This window comes from Panthera onca, chromosome B4 (genome assembly GCF_046562875.1).
Source record: "Panthera onca isolate mPanOnc1 chromosome B4, mPanOnc1 haplotype 2, whole genome shotgun sequence".
NCBI lineage: Eukaryota > Metazoa > Chordata > Mammalia > Carnivora > Felidae > Panthera > Panthera onca.
The window spans coordinates 103,035,545-103,052,405 of record NC_138345.1 but is presented as its reverse complement, the minus strand read 5'-3'; the positions used below and the strand labels follow the sequence as shown (position 1 = coordinate 103,052,405).

Here is a 16,861-nt window from a genome sequence, read left to right as displayed (position 1 = left end):
AAGTGTCTGGTCCCATCACCACACAAACTGGTTTTCAACAAATGTTAGTTGAATGAAGAACTGCAAAGAAAAAATAAATAAATAACATCTACATTCTTCCATCTCATCCTTAAAGCCAACCTCAATACACCAACTTGTATAGTTCTTCATCTCCCATTGTTCCTTGCTCTACCTCCAGTTAGCTTTTTCTCAAGGCAAGAGTCATCATTACCTTTTAGCCTACGTATCTTACCTCACCTTTTGGTGTGTTTATTCATGTTCATCCTAGCGTCTATGTGGAATAGTTCAATTCCTTTCATCCATTATTCTAACCTGTCACTTTCTTCCAAATTTTTCTTGATAGTGAACTTCCCTGGAAAGTTCTCCATGATATATTGTGTTAATTTTGTAATAATAATTATAGCTAATACTTATTGTGCTCTTTCTATGTGTCAAGTACTATCTAAATATTTAATATATATTAACTTATTTCATTCATCTGATATAGGTATTGTTATTATGTTTATTTTTTTAAGTTTATTTATTTATTTTAAGGGACGAAGACAGGGGGGAGGGACAGAGAGAGACAGAATTCCTAGCAGACTCCACACAGTCAGTGCAGAGCCGAAAGTGGGGCTCGAACTCACAAATCATGAGATCATGACCTGACCTGAAACCAAGAGCTGGACGCTTGTTATTACTTTTATATTGCAGATGAGGAAAGTGAAGTACAACTAAAAAAAGTCCAACATGGGAATAAAAACAAGGCAGTTTCAACTTGCTTTTGTTATTTAAACTTATGTCTTCGCTGTAGTTTTTAACGGAAATGAAAGAGTTATGGCAAAGTAGAAAGAATAAAGGAATACACAAGACACACACATAAAACAACCCTTGGTTTGAGTCCTGAAGATCTCAGTCAGTCATTTACTCTCTCTGGACCTCAATTTCCTTATTTACAAAATGTTCATATAACTCTTAAGAAGGTACAGTTACATGTTTATATCCCCTCTTCCTCCACAACAGATGCATCTTTGGTACAATTTCTTGAAGAATCACTAGGGACACCTCTCAATATGGAGGTAATCTTTTTTTCCAATGTTTTGCTTTATTTTCAGACCAGTGAAGTCGAATAGGCATAAGACTAATAGATTCAGTCACCAGTGAAAAAAATAATGTATTGCATTTTCTTATCTCAAATAAATAAAAAAGGTTCACTGCTCCCTGATACCAGCACATGTTACTTTAATCTACTTCAGTATCATTTAATAAGGATAATTTCATTAACTCTGACAACTCAGAAATAAGGGGGATAAAGCAAGAATTAAACTAATTTACATAATATGACAGTTCAATCAAAATGTGTGTTCTTACCACTTCACAAGCTGGCATAACAAGGTTTCCACAGCTACATTCTAAAAGGCAAAAATCAACATATTTATATTGATCAGAACACATTACTGTACTGTAATAAAAATTTGAAGTATGAAAATTAGTTACCGCAATGCCATGTTGGACAACATTGACCAGATACATTTTCTTTTACAAGGTTCATATCTTCTGCACAGTTGAGTAGTGGTGTAGGACAAAGATTTGGGTCACAAACTAAACAGAAAAAAATGACGTGGATGAAGATTAGCCTCTTGTAAAAGCTCGTCCTCACCAGCTACCATTTAGTTCACAGACATTGCTGATATAGGGCACAGATTCCTATCTTCCCACTGCTACCTCTCCCTCCACTCATTGGCCATGTATTGGTGAGCATGGAATGCATGAAAACAGGAGTATAACCAGGACCAGCTCATCAGGTGAAGGGCCCTGAGAAACACTAGGTGTGCAAGAAGAGAACGGAAGTGGAGAAGGTATGGAATCACCTGGAAAGCTGGTCTTTGTAGGGTGATGAAAAAAGTCATAGTAATCTATTTTGGGGAGGTAATGATATTACCCAAGAAGAGCTCTTAGATATATAAAAACATTGCATACATTTAATATATATTTTATATGCTAGAATTCAATGAAGGTGTGATATAACAGCACAACTAAGATTCATGAGGCTTCTTAAATACTGGACACACCTAAACATTTTAAATTAGTTAAGATATACTTACCACAGTAATACTGAGGACAACAGAAATGTGTAGTATTAAGATCCACAGTGAGAAACTCCCCATCAGTACATAGTGGAATAGGTTCAGTGCAAGATTCACAAACTAAAGGTAAAACAAAAGGTCAGAAGTCACAGCTGAGCTAAAAACAAGTGATTAATTCACATTATGACACACATATAAACCATCATGTTCAATAAAATAGGAAACAGGGAAAACAAGTCTTTAACAGACAGATTTCCTCATTTGGTCATAAAAACAACAATACTAAGTATATTGCTTTATGCTTTCCAAGCACAGCGAGAAAAGCATTAAGATTTCTGGAGCAACTTTCTTTTTTCTAGGATCAAAATGTCATTGATTTATTTACTTAAGTTTTCTGAATTCACTACCCTTGATTACTCTAGTTTACGGATGGATGGATAATATAGTAGGCATGTGTTCTTTGGGGTTGTTCAGTATCCCTTTCCCAACTTTGATTACAATTCTCTGAATGACCTTGAGGAAATGCCCACCCACACAGTCTTGGAGTGACTCTTCATAAAGGTGCCTGACCCTCAGCAGGCCTCTGTGAATCTCTCTCTATGGCATTTGAATCATAAATAGAGACACACCAGGGCAGGAAATGGATGTTGCTGAGTTAGTCATTAGTGACTGCCACCTACAATAGCTGATTTCTTTCCTTCCCAGGGCGTGGTCTGCTTCATCTTGCTCCTACAAAATCTTGATTCCCAAGCCTTCCACTAATTGGTTGTGTTAAGCTAGCTGGAATCAATCCCTTTTGCCACTTGCACTCAAAGAACCTTAACTGGTAGAAAGAGATGTGTTTTGATTTCCATAGGTACATCTGAAGCCTACGTTAATCACCAGTCTTAGATATGATAATCCACTTGCAATGAAAAACAGAGAACTTTTTAGTTTTCAATGTCCATTTCATCAGATGGAATATATAGCTTCATAGACAGTCTTTTCCTGGACACCTTTCATCTCTACCATTCTCTTCCAGCATCATCATGCTCACACATATATCACACATTTTATATAAAATGAATTTTTTAAAAATTTGCTTAATGTTTATTTATTTTTGAGAGACAGAGAGGACAGAGCATGAGCAAGGAGGGGGCAGAGAGAGAAGGAGACACAGAATAGTAGGCCCCAGGCTCTGAGCTGTCAGCATAGAGCCTGACGCGGGGCCCGAACTCATGAACCACGAGATCATGACCCGAGCCAAAGTCAGATGCTTAACCGACTGAGCCACCCAGGCGCCCCTATATAAAATGAAATTTTAAAGAGGTTCTATAATGGCTTGGCAGAGTCCATTATTTTAGTTGGTTCTTCAAGGAAAGCCAAGGCTAAATTTTTCTCCAAAAACAATTGGTGCTAGCCTTATTAAAGAAAAAAAATACTTAATTATATTGCCTTGAGTGTGTTTTGACTGGTATATATAGTCCATATATATGTTTTTTAAAAAAAATTAATGTTTATTTTTGACAGAGAGAGAGACAGAGCATGAGCAAGAGAGGGGCAGAGAGAGAGGGAGACACAGAATCCGAAGCAGACTCCAGGTTCTGAGCTGTCAGCACAGAGCCCGATGCAAGGCTCGAACTCACAGACCACAAGATCATGACCTGAGCTGAAGTTGGACGCTCAAGTGACTGAGCCACCCAGGCGCCCCGAGTCCATATATATGTTAAGTGAACATAGAGCTAACCGTAATAATTGTCAAGAGTCATTTAAAATGCTGTACTTTGGGGCGCCTGGGTGGCGCAGTCGGTTAGGCGTCCGACTTCAGCCAGGTCACAATCTCGCGGTCCGTGAGTTCGAGCCCCGAGTCAGGCTCTGGGCTGATGGCTCGGAGCCTGGAGCCTGTTTCCGATTCTGTGTCTCCCTCTCTCTCTGCCCCTTCCCCGTTCATGCTCTGTCTCTCTCTGTCCCAAAAATAAATAAAAAAACGTTGAAAAAAAAATTAAAAAATAAATAAATAAATAAATAAAATAAAATGCTGTACTTTCTTTTCAAATGTTCTTATTCAGTTGAGTTTCTATCAGTATATTAGCAGAATATTGGTTACCATGAGTCCCATAAAATTCACATCAAATAAAAGATTTTCCCTCCCTTTGTTCCAAAAAGCTATCTTACAGAACACTTACCACAGAGAGGAGAAAAACAGCAAGGCTCTTCCTGTTGAACTTGAATCATGAATTGATCTTCTCTGCATTCTGGAATTGAAATACTGGGGCATTTCAATGGGTCACATTCTGCAAAAACACAAAGATATTTGAAAATTTGTATAGAGTGAAATGATTAGATAAAGTAGCATGGTTTACTTCTCTTTGAGTGTATCTGTATCCTGCTAACTCAGTGTGTGGTTGGTAGGGGAGGATTCCCATACAGCACCAAGTAATTCTCCAGACACCAGCTGGGTGTCCTACAATTCAACTCAGTTCTATCTATAAACACTAGTTACAAGCCCACCTTGTATAGCCCATACTGCTGGCTGACTGGCTATAAATCAGAGGTTCCCACATCTTCTTCCTTGAGTTTGATTAATTTGCTAGAACAGCTAGCAGAACTCAGAGAAACATTGCACTTACTAGATCACCAATTTATTATAAAAGAAAATAACTCAGGAATAAACAGATGGAAGATATGCATAGGGCAAGGTATAGGGAAAGGGTTGGGAGTTCTTGTGCCCTCTCAGAACACACCAGGCCCCGAATTTCCTTGTGTTCACTATCCTGGAAGTTCTCTAAACCTCATCCTCCTTGGGGTTTTTTATGGAGACCTTATTACATAAACCTGATTGGTTAAATTTTTGGCCATTGAAGATCTCATCAAACCTCCAGCCCCTTTCCCCTCCTTGGAGATCATGGGGTGGGACTGAAAGTTCCAACCTCCAATCACCTCATTGATTCCCCTGGCAAGGGGAAATCATTAACTCATTAACATAACAAAAGACACTTCCTAGTTCTCCTCACTTTGGAAAAGCCAAGGATTAGGAGCTCTGTGGTGAGAAGGGGGTGGAAGACCAGATCTATATCTCTTATTATAAATCACAATATCACACCTGCTATTTCCTATATATTTCTGCTAAGATTAAGATCTTTACATTGAGTTAATTATCTAAATAGATGTATTAATATAATATATAAACAAAATATCTACATATGTATTTATAAAGAAATTGCAGGTTAAAAAAGAACTATCTTTAGCAAGACAACTCCACAATATTTTATAACCAATCATTTTCTTGTAGACACAGAGAGTGAGAATCTAATCCACTATTCTGAGCAAACAATAAACCTGACTCTTAATGCTCCTAGTTAATAACTCACCACATTGATACTGTGGGCAACAAGAAAGAGGACTATGGCCAACAACCAATTTTTGACTATCCGTACATGTTGGAATGGCAGTTTCACATAAGGTCATGTCACAACCTGGAAATAAGAAACAGAAGCGTTAAAATATTCATGAATATAACTAAAATCTGTGCTTTATGCTGCAATTAAACACATTCAGCTCACAAATGGGTCATATGTGAAAAGGTTGCCAATCGAAGGTTTATTTATTATGGTCTTTCACCCTCGATTGTCACAAGTCAAAGATTCCCAGAAATGTTCTCTTGTCACATATTATTGAATATTATTAATTGTTAATAGCCAGAGTTTTGTGTGTGTATTTGCAAAATCGCCAAAAACACGAATGAGATAAAACTTGCTTTGAGAGAATATAAACAATATTTATGGCAATATTTCTGTTTTTACCTCAACCTTTACTTTCTTTTATACCAAGCATTAGGCACATCTTACTTTTTCACAAATGGTATCAACAAATTTTGTGGCATTAACTGTAAGGCTTTGGCCCACATACACACCGCAAACTTCCTTTGAACAGCAGGTCCACTTATCAATGATGCCCAGGACAACTTCAGCTTCTCGTTCACAAGTTGGCGAGGGCTCTTCATCACAGTCAGGTTCTATGGGAATAATACTTCCATTCTCCAAACATTTGTACAGGGCACATTCGTCAATGCCCCCATTCCAAACTTCCCCAGCAGTGTGAGGCTGGTCTTCACTATCAGTACATGCTTAAAAAGAGGAACAATGTTATATCACTCATCACCCGGCCACTAAAATAAATGAAGCTGCGATGCATTTATTGTTTTGATTTCAGACCATGAGTTGGTTCAGCAACATAGATAACATGTCCCATATTTATCCTTTCTTAGATTCCCCTTTTCATCAGCTACTAGCTTACATTTTTCTCTAATGAAATTTGCAATGTAGTCTGCAAAAATATTTTTCCTTCCTACAACTACCTGTAAATTTGCCTGTCTTCTTCAATAAATAGGATCATTTGTTTATTTCTTATTCATTTTGTCCGCTAATACAACTTATTTAGCTTGAACAAACTCAGAAAAATAAATTTAAGTTAGTTTTAAAATATTAACTGTTAAAACTGAGTGGTATTAGAAAGAAAAAAAAAGGCCTTACCACACATCATTTTTGTCAAATGAAAATGCAAAACATGTCAGCTTTAAAATCTAAATGTGGGAAGTAGCTAATTATTTAGTGACTCTTATAGTTTTATTATTGAAGTTTTACTTAATGAAAACTATGGCCATCTAATAGTTCTTTTAAAAATAATAGAGATGAGGAGAGCCTGGGTGGTTCAGTCAGTTGAGCAACCAACTTCAACTTAGGTCATGATCTCACGGTTCGTGAGTTCGAGCCCTGGTCAGGCTCTGCTGACAGCTTAGAGCCTGGAGCCTGCTTCAGATTCTGTGTCTCCCTCTCCCTGCTCCTCCCCAGCTTGCACTCTGTCTCTCTTTCAAAAATAAATAAACATTAAAATAATAATAATAATAATAATAATAATAATAATAGAGATGATTAGTGACCAACATATCCCCAACCTCAAATGAACTTCTCTTATATTATTCTCTTTACTATCAAACCAACCTCACAGGTCCCTAAAAACAAACATAAGCACTCCTGTTTATTCTCAGTCTTCTACAAATACTCTTCTCAATGACAAACACAAACTTTCTAGAACTATATGTGCCTTTCACTTCTACTTGCCCATTTTCTTTCATTATTAGCTAATTCTCTTTTCTTCTAACCACAATGATAAGCCCTATGACTGAAAAAGTACGGTACTGCAATTTTCTCAATTTTGGACTATTTTCATCTGCAACCACAATGGAGATGATGAGTCAGAATCAAGTGGTTTGAAAATGAAAGTAGAAAAATTAAATGTTTTCTCCCAGATAATAACACTATCCGACATCTCTCAAGTGGTTATTTTTCTCTAGGTACTGTTGTAAAATACTTCATATTATTTTATGGATCCCCACACTAGCCTTAGGGAATAAGTGCTTTTATTTTTCCCATTTTACAGATGTGTAACTTAGGCTCAAAGAGGTAAAACTGAATCATTATTACGTGAAATAATTGGAATTTGAGATCAGTGCACAGCCTATATTCTTAATTCTTAATTTGCCATACTCTTGCTAAGTTATTACAGGCATAGGTAGAGATTGAAACACATCACCACCATGGGGGGGGTGGATTAAAAACTTGATGGGGATTAAGGAGAGCACTTGTGGTGAGCACCAGGTGTTGTATGTGTTGAATCACTAAATTTTACACCTGATATTGCACTGTATGTTAACTAACTGGAATTTAAATAAAATCTTGGAACAAACAAACAAAAAAAAACCCTATATTATGAACAAAGCTTCTTTTTTCTTAATTTTTTTAATTTTTTTTTTTTTTTTCAACGTTTTTTATTTATTTTTGGGACAGAGAGAGACAGAGCATGAACGGGGGAGGGGCAGAGAGAGAGGGAGACACAGAATCGGAAACAGGCTCCAGGCTCCGAGCCATCAGCCCAGAGCCCGACGCGGGGCTCGAACTCATAGACCGCGAGATCGTGACCTGGCTGAAGTCGGACGCTTAACCGACTGCGCCACCCAGGCGCCCCTTTTCTTAATTTTTTAATGTTTATTTATTTTTGAGAGTGAGAGAGAAAGACAGAGTGTGAGCGGGGGAGGGACATAAAGAGGGAGATGCAGAATCTGAAGCGGATTCCAGGCTCTGAGCTGTCAGCACAGAGCCTGATGGGGGGATCGAACCCACAAACTGTGAGATCCTGACCTGAGTGAAGTTGGACGCTCAACTGACTGAGCCACCCAGGCACCCCTGAACAAAATTTCTAACTTGGGTCACTTAACTTGAAATCAATCATTATATTAAAATCAAATTACAAACGAACTGGTTTCCCTTCCAACACCTCTGTGACCTTTGTTCAATCTTTCTCAGCACATCTTCTCGAGATCTAAATAAGTTTCATTTATTTGCCAGGTCCCTAAGAACTCAGTTTGCACTCTGCTGCTTACCACATTCTTTCTCTGGAATGCACTGAGTTGAATCTGGCCTGTGAAGAATGGTTCCATTTTTGCATACACAATCTTCTCTTAAATTCAAACATGGAGAGTGTCCATAGAACCATCTGTTCAAACATGTTCTTGCTTCACAAGTCCTCACACAGGGTTGATACTCCTTCCCCTCTGGGCAATTCAGAGCTATGAATAACAGAGGACAAAATTTGCTAATGAAAAAAGTCACCTATTTGAATTATAGGAAAAGGAAGAAATGTCAGATTTCTTTTGGAAAATTAATTTTGCCCGTTTCAGTCTCTTCAAAGTTCATTTTTCATTTATGATGTAACCCAAAACTAGAAACAAAACAAACAGTAGGTATTTTTGAGCATCTTCCAGATGTCCAGCTAGTATTATGTTATGTTACAGTAGGAAAAGCTCATCTGATTTGTAGCAAATAATATGACCAATAGGCAGCCCAGATCTGGTTGGGATAAATATAGATTCAACCAGTATGAAGTTACTTCTGTGTGTAGTGAGGATATACAACAGTCTACTCAGGATAAGCACAGAAATATGCTCTGAATATATAACTCAACCAAGCCATAAAAAAGAAAAATGCTGTGTGGTTAGGTTCAATCCTTCACTGTCACAAGAAACTACTATTGCTGAGCAGTTTCTAAATTATGTTTGAGAAAATTCTTTTGATTTTCAGTGATCTTAAAAAATCATACTTTTAAAAAATGAACATGTAGCTGGTGGGGATATAAATTGATAAAATCTCAGTGGGGAACAATTTGACAGTGTCTATTAAAGTTAGAGATGCCATACATTTCCCATGAATCAAGCTACCCCACTCTTGAATAGTGATTACCTCTGGGAGCAAGGAGAGGTAAGAGATAGCAAGGCACACCAGGAGCTGCTTTATATCTGAAACAACGTCATGTAACCGGTGTTTGGGATATATTATTCTTTCTCTATGTATTTTATTTTTTCCTCTAGGGAAAATGAAAACTTTTATGTTATCTTGGAACATTTCACTGACATTCATTTTGACCATATTTTACCGCTTAATCTATTTAATTGCTATTTCGTAAATGAAATTAACATTGTTTTCTGTAAAATGTGCCCAGGACTGATGATAGGTTGAATAAACTTTTTATGAAAAGCCTTACAACTTAATGAGAAAGCATGGGCCCTATAGATAAAAATGGGCCAACTATTAAACACAGAGAACAAACTAAGGGTGGATGCGGGGGTAGAGGGGAGGAAAAATGGGTGATGGGCATTGAGGAGGGCACTTGTTGGATGAGCACTGGGTGTTGTATGTGAGCCAATTTGACAATAAATTATATTCATTAAAAAAGATAAAAATGAGCAAAGAATACATACAAAAGAAGAAGGATACACAAACACGTATGTGGAAAAAGATTGAACCTAGATATGGATCAAAGAAAGCCAGAAAGATTAGTTTCCAGAAAGTGGATACAGTATCAGGAAAGGAGGAAAAGGGGACAGAAAATCATGCATCCTCTTCACAAGCTTGGGAACAAGCTGGGCAAATGAGGCAGGTGGAATTGAAACCAACAAAATGTGCTCTGGGATACAGAATTCAAATCTTTTTTCCATTCCCTGTGATTTCTTCCACACTTCCACTGATTTTGGTAGCTAATATTTTGTGGACTAGGTTTTCTTCTGGGACAACTGAGGCCGAACATAGGTGTAGATCAGGATGAAAATAGAAGTTGCCTATGTGGGAAAGCTGACATCTAACTTCTAGGTTACATTGATAGGCATTTTATTCTTATGAAATTATTTTGTGGTGAAAAATGAAAAGAGAAAGAAGTGAATGCAAAAAATATGGAATGCTTTTTGATGGTTAGAAATATTATCTGAAATGTACTACTTACAGCAGTAATCTGGTGTTCTCCAGTGAATACAGATGTCGAACCTGTTGCACAGAGCCACATACGCTGAAAGTGCATCACATTCATAGTTCCAGAAATAGGTGTAATTGATCCACATCTTTTCACAAAAGTTCTGCGGTGAAACCTAGAGATACATTTTGTCTTGGGATAAGTTCTGTTGTTTTATTTCTCTGAAGGGCCTAAGTTACACTAAAGCTATTCAGAGAATAAAAGGGTGTCAAGTTAGTATTTACTATGGCTCTTCCTTGACCTGAGATTCCAAATTTCATAATACCATACGTCACCTCTGATGGTATAATATTTTTAAACACATTCTGGATAAGATAAATATTGCCTGCACTAATCTACATAAATCTATCTTATAAAGATAAAAGAGAAACAAAGCATGTGTACCTAGCACAATCTATTTCTGATATTATACTTTGGGTTACAATTGTCCTTTCCATATATTACATAGGACTTGAATCCATGACAGATAAAACCGGAAGCTCCTAAAGCATTCCATAATGATACATGGCCTTACTATTAAATGAGGTTTTAAATGCTTCTCAAAAAAGGTAGTAATATTGAACATTGAATAATTTATATAGTTTGACTTGCCTCAATTTAGAGACACATTTGTTTCTATAGATGGTTTCATTTTGATCTAGAAATGCCTGAAATCTAAATAATTTAACTTGTAACACCATTTATTCCAATTTTTCTCTCTGCTCTTTCATTCAGCAAACATACTAAACATCCGCACACACATCCTAAATTCTGATACAGTTCAAAGAGCCGGATAAAAATACTAAATATTCTTCCCCTCTCATCATTTCTTCTTCAAGGTCCATATCTATAAAAAAACCAAGATTCTACATTCTTTTAGTCTTCTTTACGGAATCTCCTTGGTTCCCAACCACTTTAATTTGTATGGAATACTTGCTGTGGTCAAGAGTATCCCCACTGCCAAATCCAGGGAACACTGATAGTTTCCTTCTTAAAACCCTCTCCTTGGTGGGGCGCCTGGGTGGCGCAGTCGGTTAAGCGTCCGACTTCAGCCAGGTCACGATCTCGCGGTCCGTGAGTTCGAGCCCCGCGTCAGGCTCTGGGCTGATGGCTCGGAGCCTGGAGCCTGCTTCCGATTCTGTGTCTCCCTCTCTCTCTGCCCCTCCCCCGTTCATGCTCTGTCTCTCTCTGTCCCAAAAATAAATAAAAAACGTTGAAAAAAAAAATTTAAAAAAAAAAAAAAAAAACCCTCTCCTTGGACTTGGAGTGTACTTCGTTCTATTGCCTATTTACCTGTTTATTGTCGGCTCCTCTGCTGCCTTATATTCTGAGCGCTTCTCTAGATTCCATCCTCGATGGACATGTCCGCTAGCTACAAATGTTCTTCCTGGACTCATACCACCAATTGTGGGCATTTAAATCTTTTCCTAGCTGTGAGCTAATATATGGTAAATATACAGAGCAGACACTGGCACATTGCACACTACTTATTGTTATATTTAAAAATCCATATGCAAATGACTCCCCAGACCTGATCTCTGGCCTCAACTTACCTCCTCTGAGCTCCAGAATTATGTTTCTAAGCTTTTTCTGGGTATTTTTGTTTTGAAATTCCATATGACATAATTCATCCGAAGTAAAAAATTATATATATTTCTGCTTAACCCACAAAAGCTGATTCTCCTGTATCTCCCATTCATATATACTCACTTACGCATGCTTTCATAATTTACTGAACACCTAACTATATATCAGGCATGGTGCTATGCATGAGTATAAAGGTCAATAACACAGGCCTATTCTCTGCCTGTGGATCTCTTAGCTAAAAAAGGTCTTTGAATAGATTCAAGGCATCACCATGCTAAAATGAATCAGAGGACGCAAGTGTTCCAGCTAGAAAAACTAGAAGCTTAAAAGCCCACTGGCAGGAAAAATCTTGGAATGTTCAAAGAGTTGAAAGGAGACAGGAGAGTGTAGCACAAGAGGAAGCTAGAGAAATAGGTGGGCCAGAGGGTAGAGGACCCATAAGTCTTGATAGGAAGGTTGCTTGGCATGTACTTTACATATGAGTGAGAGACGCTGAAGGGTTTTAGGTAGAATGATAGAATCCAGGCAGATCATCTGCCTGCTTTGTGGAGGTTTTCAAATAAAGATGAAGCTTACAAGTGGGAAAACCAAATTACCAGCATTCCTTTCTTTTGCCATCTGATTCACTGGGAAGAGATCTGTACCTGTGATCTGGCTATGATAGACTAAATGGCACCCTGTGTTGCCTCACTAAGCCTTTAATAGTTAAGCTGGAAAGTTCCTGATTTAATCAGCCTTCTAACTTCTCCATCAAAAATGCAATTTTTTTGAAAATCATTATGCTTTAAAATGACAATGAAGTGAGTTTTAACGTGTTTGTTATTTTTTTCATTTTTATACGTCTGCTTTTCAAAAAAAATGTAAATAATTAAAACCTATCTTCATCCATGGGACGCCTGGGTGGCTTAGTGGGTTAAGCACTGTTTCTTGGTTTTCGGCTCAGGTCACGATCTCATGGCTCCTGAGTTTGACCCCCCACATCCGGCTCTGCACTGACAGAGCCTCCTCTCTCTCTGACCCTCCAGTCTTCTCTCTCTCTCTCCTTCTCTCTCTCTCAAAAAGAAATAAATAAACTTAAAAAAAAAAAAAAAAAGCAAAGCCCATGACTTCACATCCTTTGCCTTTCCCTGAGGGAACTCATGGGGCAGGCTGAGGACTATGGAGTCTACACTCCACGGTCTGGCATGGAAGGTGCCACACAGTGAATTCCTTCCTGCCTTGACAGTTCCCTCATCCTCTTTCCCAGGCTCTTTCCCTCCATATGTCTTACACTCAACTATTTCAATGCCTTCCTAACATGGCCTTTTACACAAAACTTGCTGTTATACATACTGTTATACATATCTGCCTAGGTGTCCCTTCCTCCCTCTTCTCTCCTGGCAAATTTATCCTTCTAAGTAAATCAAACATCTAAAACTACGAGCAGTCTCCTCCAAACCTGGGCTCCTATGTCCCTCCAGACTGTCTATTGTCAGATACCTGTTTACAAGCTTGCTTTCCCACCAGACCTCCTGAGGACAAGGGACAGTCTTGCTCATCTTTGGATCACAGGAGTTCAGCAGAAAGCCTTGTAGGTGCTGGATGCTCACAAACTTTTCATTAAATGATTTACGAAGTGCTGTATTTGTCCCTAACAATGGATCTTTTTTTTAATGATACAGATTATTTAAAATATCTACTAGTCACATGAAGTCAGAAAGTTAGAGACAAAGAATAATTAAATTGAATATATGACAGGTTCTATTACACGTATACACCTAAGAGGCTACGATCATAGAGAATTGATAATATCCTCACTGTCTTGGTTTCTCTATTGGGTTATCAAGTGACATTGATTTCTTTCTCCTAGAGGCATTTATTTGTAGGACATAATTTCATTTTTCTTGGAATCTGTCGATAGAATTCTAAAAAAACAGGAGAATGAAAGATAATTATTCTTCTTATCTCTTTAAGTCTATAAAAGTAAATGATTCTGAATTCCAAAGCATACTGACAGAAGGTTTGGGGCTAAACTCTTCTCACTAGAAGAACATCATGGCAAGAACAGGAATTTATTGGCGTTACTCTCAGTATGTCTAACATGATAGTTCTTATCTATGGTTGCCCTTAACTTACTTTATTATGGCATGGAATGAAAACCCTTCTGTTCAATAACTCAATGCAGCGACTGCAATCATGCTCAGTACAATTCCTAACGGGTCTTCTTGTTGTTACTTCAAATGATTTCTCAATTTCCCAGCTCTCGATAAATAATTCTATGTCTTCCATGTTTGTAATAATTGTGCCATTTTGCATCCTTAGATCGTCATCTGGATCCTCATTGCAAATTCCTAGAAAGATATGTGACATTTGAAAGGAAAATTTTTTCCACTTCAACCAAATGTAGGCAGCAGAAATAAATCATCTTAATAATTGATTTGAAATGAATAAATTATTTACTGAACGAGGTGCCAAATGTATATCCTTTAACTTTAATGTTGATGGATTTTTAAATTATGTATCTGGTTCTTTGATAAAACAGTATAGAGTTGTCTTAACCAGATAAGAAAGAAACCACAATCCTGGAAGTCAAGACATGTGAAAAAAATGACAGAAAATGAAGAAAGAGGAGATTGACTCTGCTCCCACACTCTTCCACTGCTATTACCACTACTTCCTAATTTAAGAACTAGCTCTTAAGCTTGCCAAGATATTCCTTAGAATAGTGGGTGTTTGCCTCCCAGACATCCATTCTCTCAGGAAAACCCTTCCTGTAAACATTAAATTTTACCTTTCAGGAAGTATCCCTGCCCCATCACCACTACAGGAGAGAGCTATGATTGGCATAAAGGTAATTCTTAGTCCCTCACATTAACACTATTGCAAGTAATAAGCCAGTCAGGTCAGGCAGTCACCTAGACACATGGATACATTCAGCACTTGGACAGCCACAGCCAAACAGGATTTGACCTGGGAATTCTAAGGCATAGACAATCTCCCTTCCTTGGGATGGCGTGGCCTATTGATGGTTATAAGGCTTTGACCTGCTATGGCCTCTAGTTTCCTGAGGAAGGCCAGACTGAGGATGGAGCTTGCTCTTTATCCAATGTAGTACAGAGCCAAGGGAAATACAGAGAAATGGCCCAGAACCCTGATCATACGTGATCTGAGAAGATCTAATCTTTCTTAATCCCCAAGGCTCCAACTATAAAAGATATAACTTAAACATTTTTTTTCAAGTATCAAATCTTAATCCTCAGGTAGATATATCAAGATCATAAGAGTTGCTGCTACCATATTGCCTCATCCTTGTAAATACACAAGGAACTGAATGCAATGCAAAAACAAACAAATAAAAAAACAAATCACAAGTGAAGTGAACTATACTGTAAAGCAGCTACTATTTTTTAAGTCTACACTTTCCTGGGAAAAAGTAATTGCTAATAAAAATATTTTTTTACTGCAATGCCAGGCACCACCCCTGTAAACTTCACAGTGCTGTATAGAACGAGGTATTCATACAGACATCCCATTCTAGGGTCCATGCTCAATTTAGCTCACATTTTTGTTCACTACAATTTTTTCAGCCAGCACCCAAGCTAGTAGACATGAAAGCAACCAGATTTCCCCTTAAGAAGCCACTCTTCTCCTACTATGGAAGTTACAAAGTTTAGGGGGTGAATCTTGGCTACCAAAAAGGTGACCCTAGCCTTTTTTCTTTACAGTAATTACTTGAGAATCCAGTTAGCAGAGTGTGCCTGTAAAAGGATGAGCCGACAATGAGGGGGAAAGCAAACACAAAATAAAACAGAAATCATAGCACATAGAAGTGATAACTCATCAGAGAAATATGCATTCCGAAAGTCTCTGAGTATTAATCAATAATAATTGATTTTTATGTATAATCAATACTATACATACTCAATCTTTTGTGCTATGCTTAGCATACTATAAATAGGCAAGGAAATATGTAAACCTTTTCAGCCAAACGTTGCCCTAAATGTTTTAACGAAGAAATTAGAGTCTTTTATGTAATTTGTTGAGGGAAAGGACTTAGTCTTATTTGTTTTTGGGTTGTCAGCACCTAGCACTGTGTTAGACACTCAGGAGGTGATCTATAAACTTTTACTCGATTAATATTTAGTGATATTAAAATAAATATATTTGTACTAAACTAATATTTATTGATTGTATGTATTAAGCAATGTGTCAAGTGTTTGACATTAACTTTCACATTCAACCCTAACAACAATATTGAAGGTAGAATATTGTTATTCCCATTTTAAAGATGAGGAAACTGATATTCACTTAAGAACACGGAGTTATAGGGGTACCCAGTGACTTAGTCAGTTAAGCATCTGACTCTTGGTTTCAGCTCAGGTCATGATCTCATGGTTCATGAGTTTGAGCCACTGTGAGTGTGGAGCTTGGGATTCTCTCTCTCCCTGTCTCTTTCTGCCCGTCCTCTGCTCATGCTCTCTCTGTCTCTCTCTCTCTCTCAAAATAAATAAATAAACTTTAAAAAAAAGAGCACAGAGCTACAAAGAAAATAGCCTCCATCAAACATCAAAACCAGTATTATACTTTTTAATTTTGTTATGTACTTAGAGGTATTTGTAATTTATTTCCTTTGGCTTATAACGCTTTATGTGTCTATGTAACATGGTGTGGTATTAGCCTAGGTGTAAAGATACATCTAGGCATTACACTTTATAACAAAACTGTGACAAATATTGAGAGCATTGTGTTCCCTGTATGTAACGTTCAAGGTGGCTTAAGCAACTAAGTTTTCCCCTATTTCAAATTTTAACATAATAAGGAATAAACAATATTTTTAAGCCTTTAACCTTTCTATAACTTCCTATTTTTCACTTGTAAATTAACACTAGTACCAACTTATGTGGGCTATTGTT

The 16,861-nt window shown here is 37.5% G+C and overlaps 1 protein-coding gene across 1 annotated transcript in view; it reads right to left on the bottom strand.

Annotated features, from left to right (window-relative positions):
* The window catches only part of OTOGL (otogelin like), a 146,825-nt gene that overhangs the window by 15,399 nt on the left and 114,565 nt on the right, over positions 1-16,861 (bottom strand). The window contains exons 43-51 of the mRNA XM_060656875.3: positions 14,085-14,299; positions 10,377-10,518; positions 8,485-8,670; positions 5,959-6,171; positions 5,417-5,521; positions 4,232-4,339; positions 2,085-2,186; positions 1,477-1,581; positions 1,351-1,391 (exon numbers count right to left, since the gene is read on the bottom strand). Of these exons, the coding sequence (XP_060512858.3) occupies positions 1,351-1,391; positions 1,477-1,581; positions 2,085-2,186; positions 4,232-4,339; positions 5,417-5,521; positions 5,959-6,171; positions 8,485-8,670; positions 10,377-10,518; positions 14,085-14,299 (1,217 nt within the window). The remainder of the gene's footprint in view (positions 1-1,350; positions 1,392-1,476; positions 1,582-2,084; positions 2,187-4,231; positions 4,340-5,416; positions 5,522-5,958; positions 6,172-8,484; positions 8,671-10,376; positions 10,519-14,084; positions 14,300-16,861) is intronic.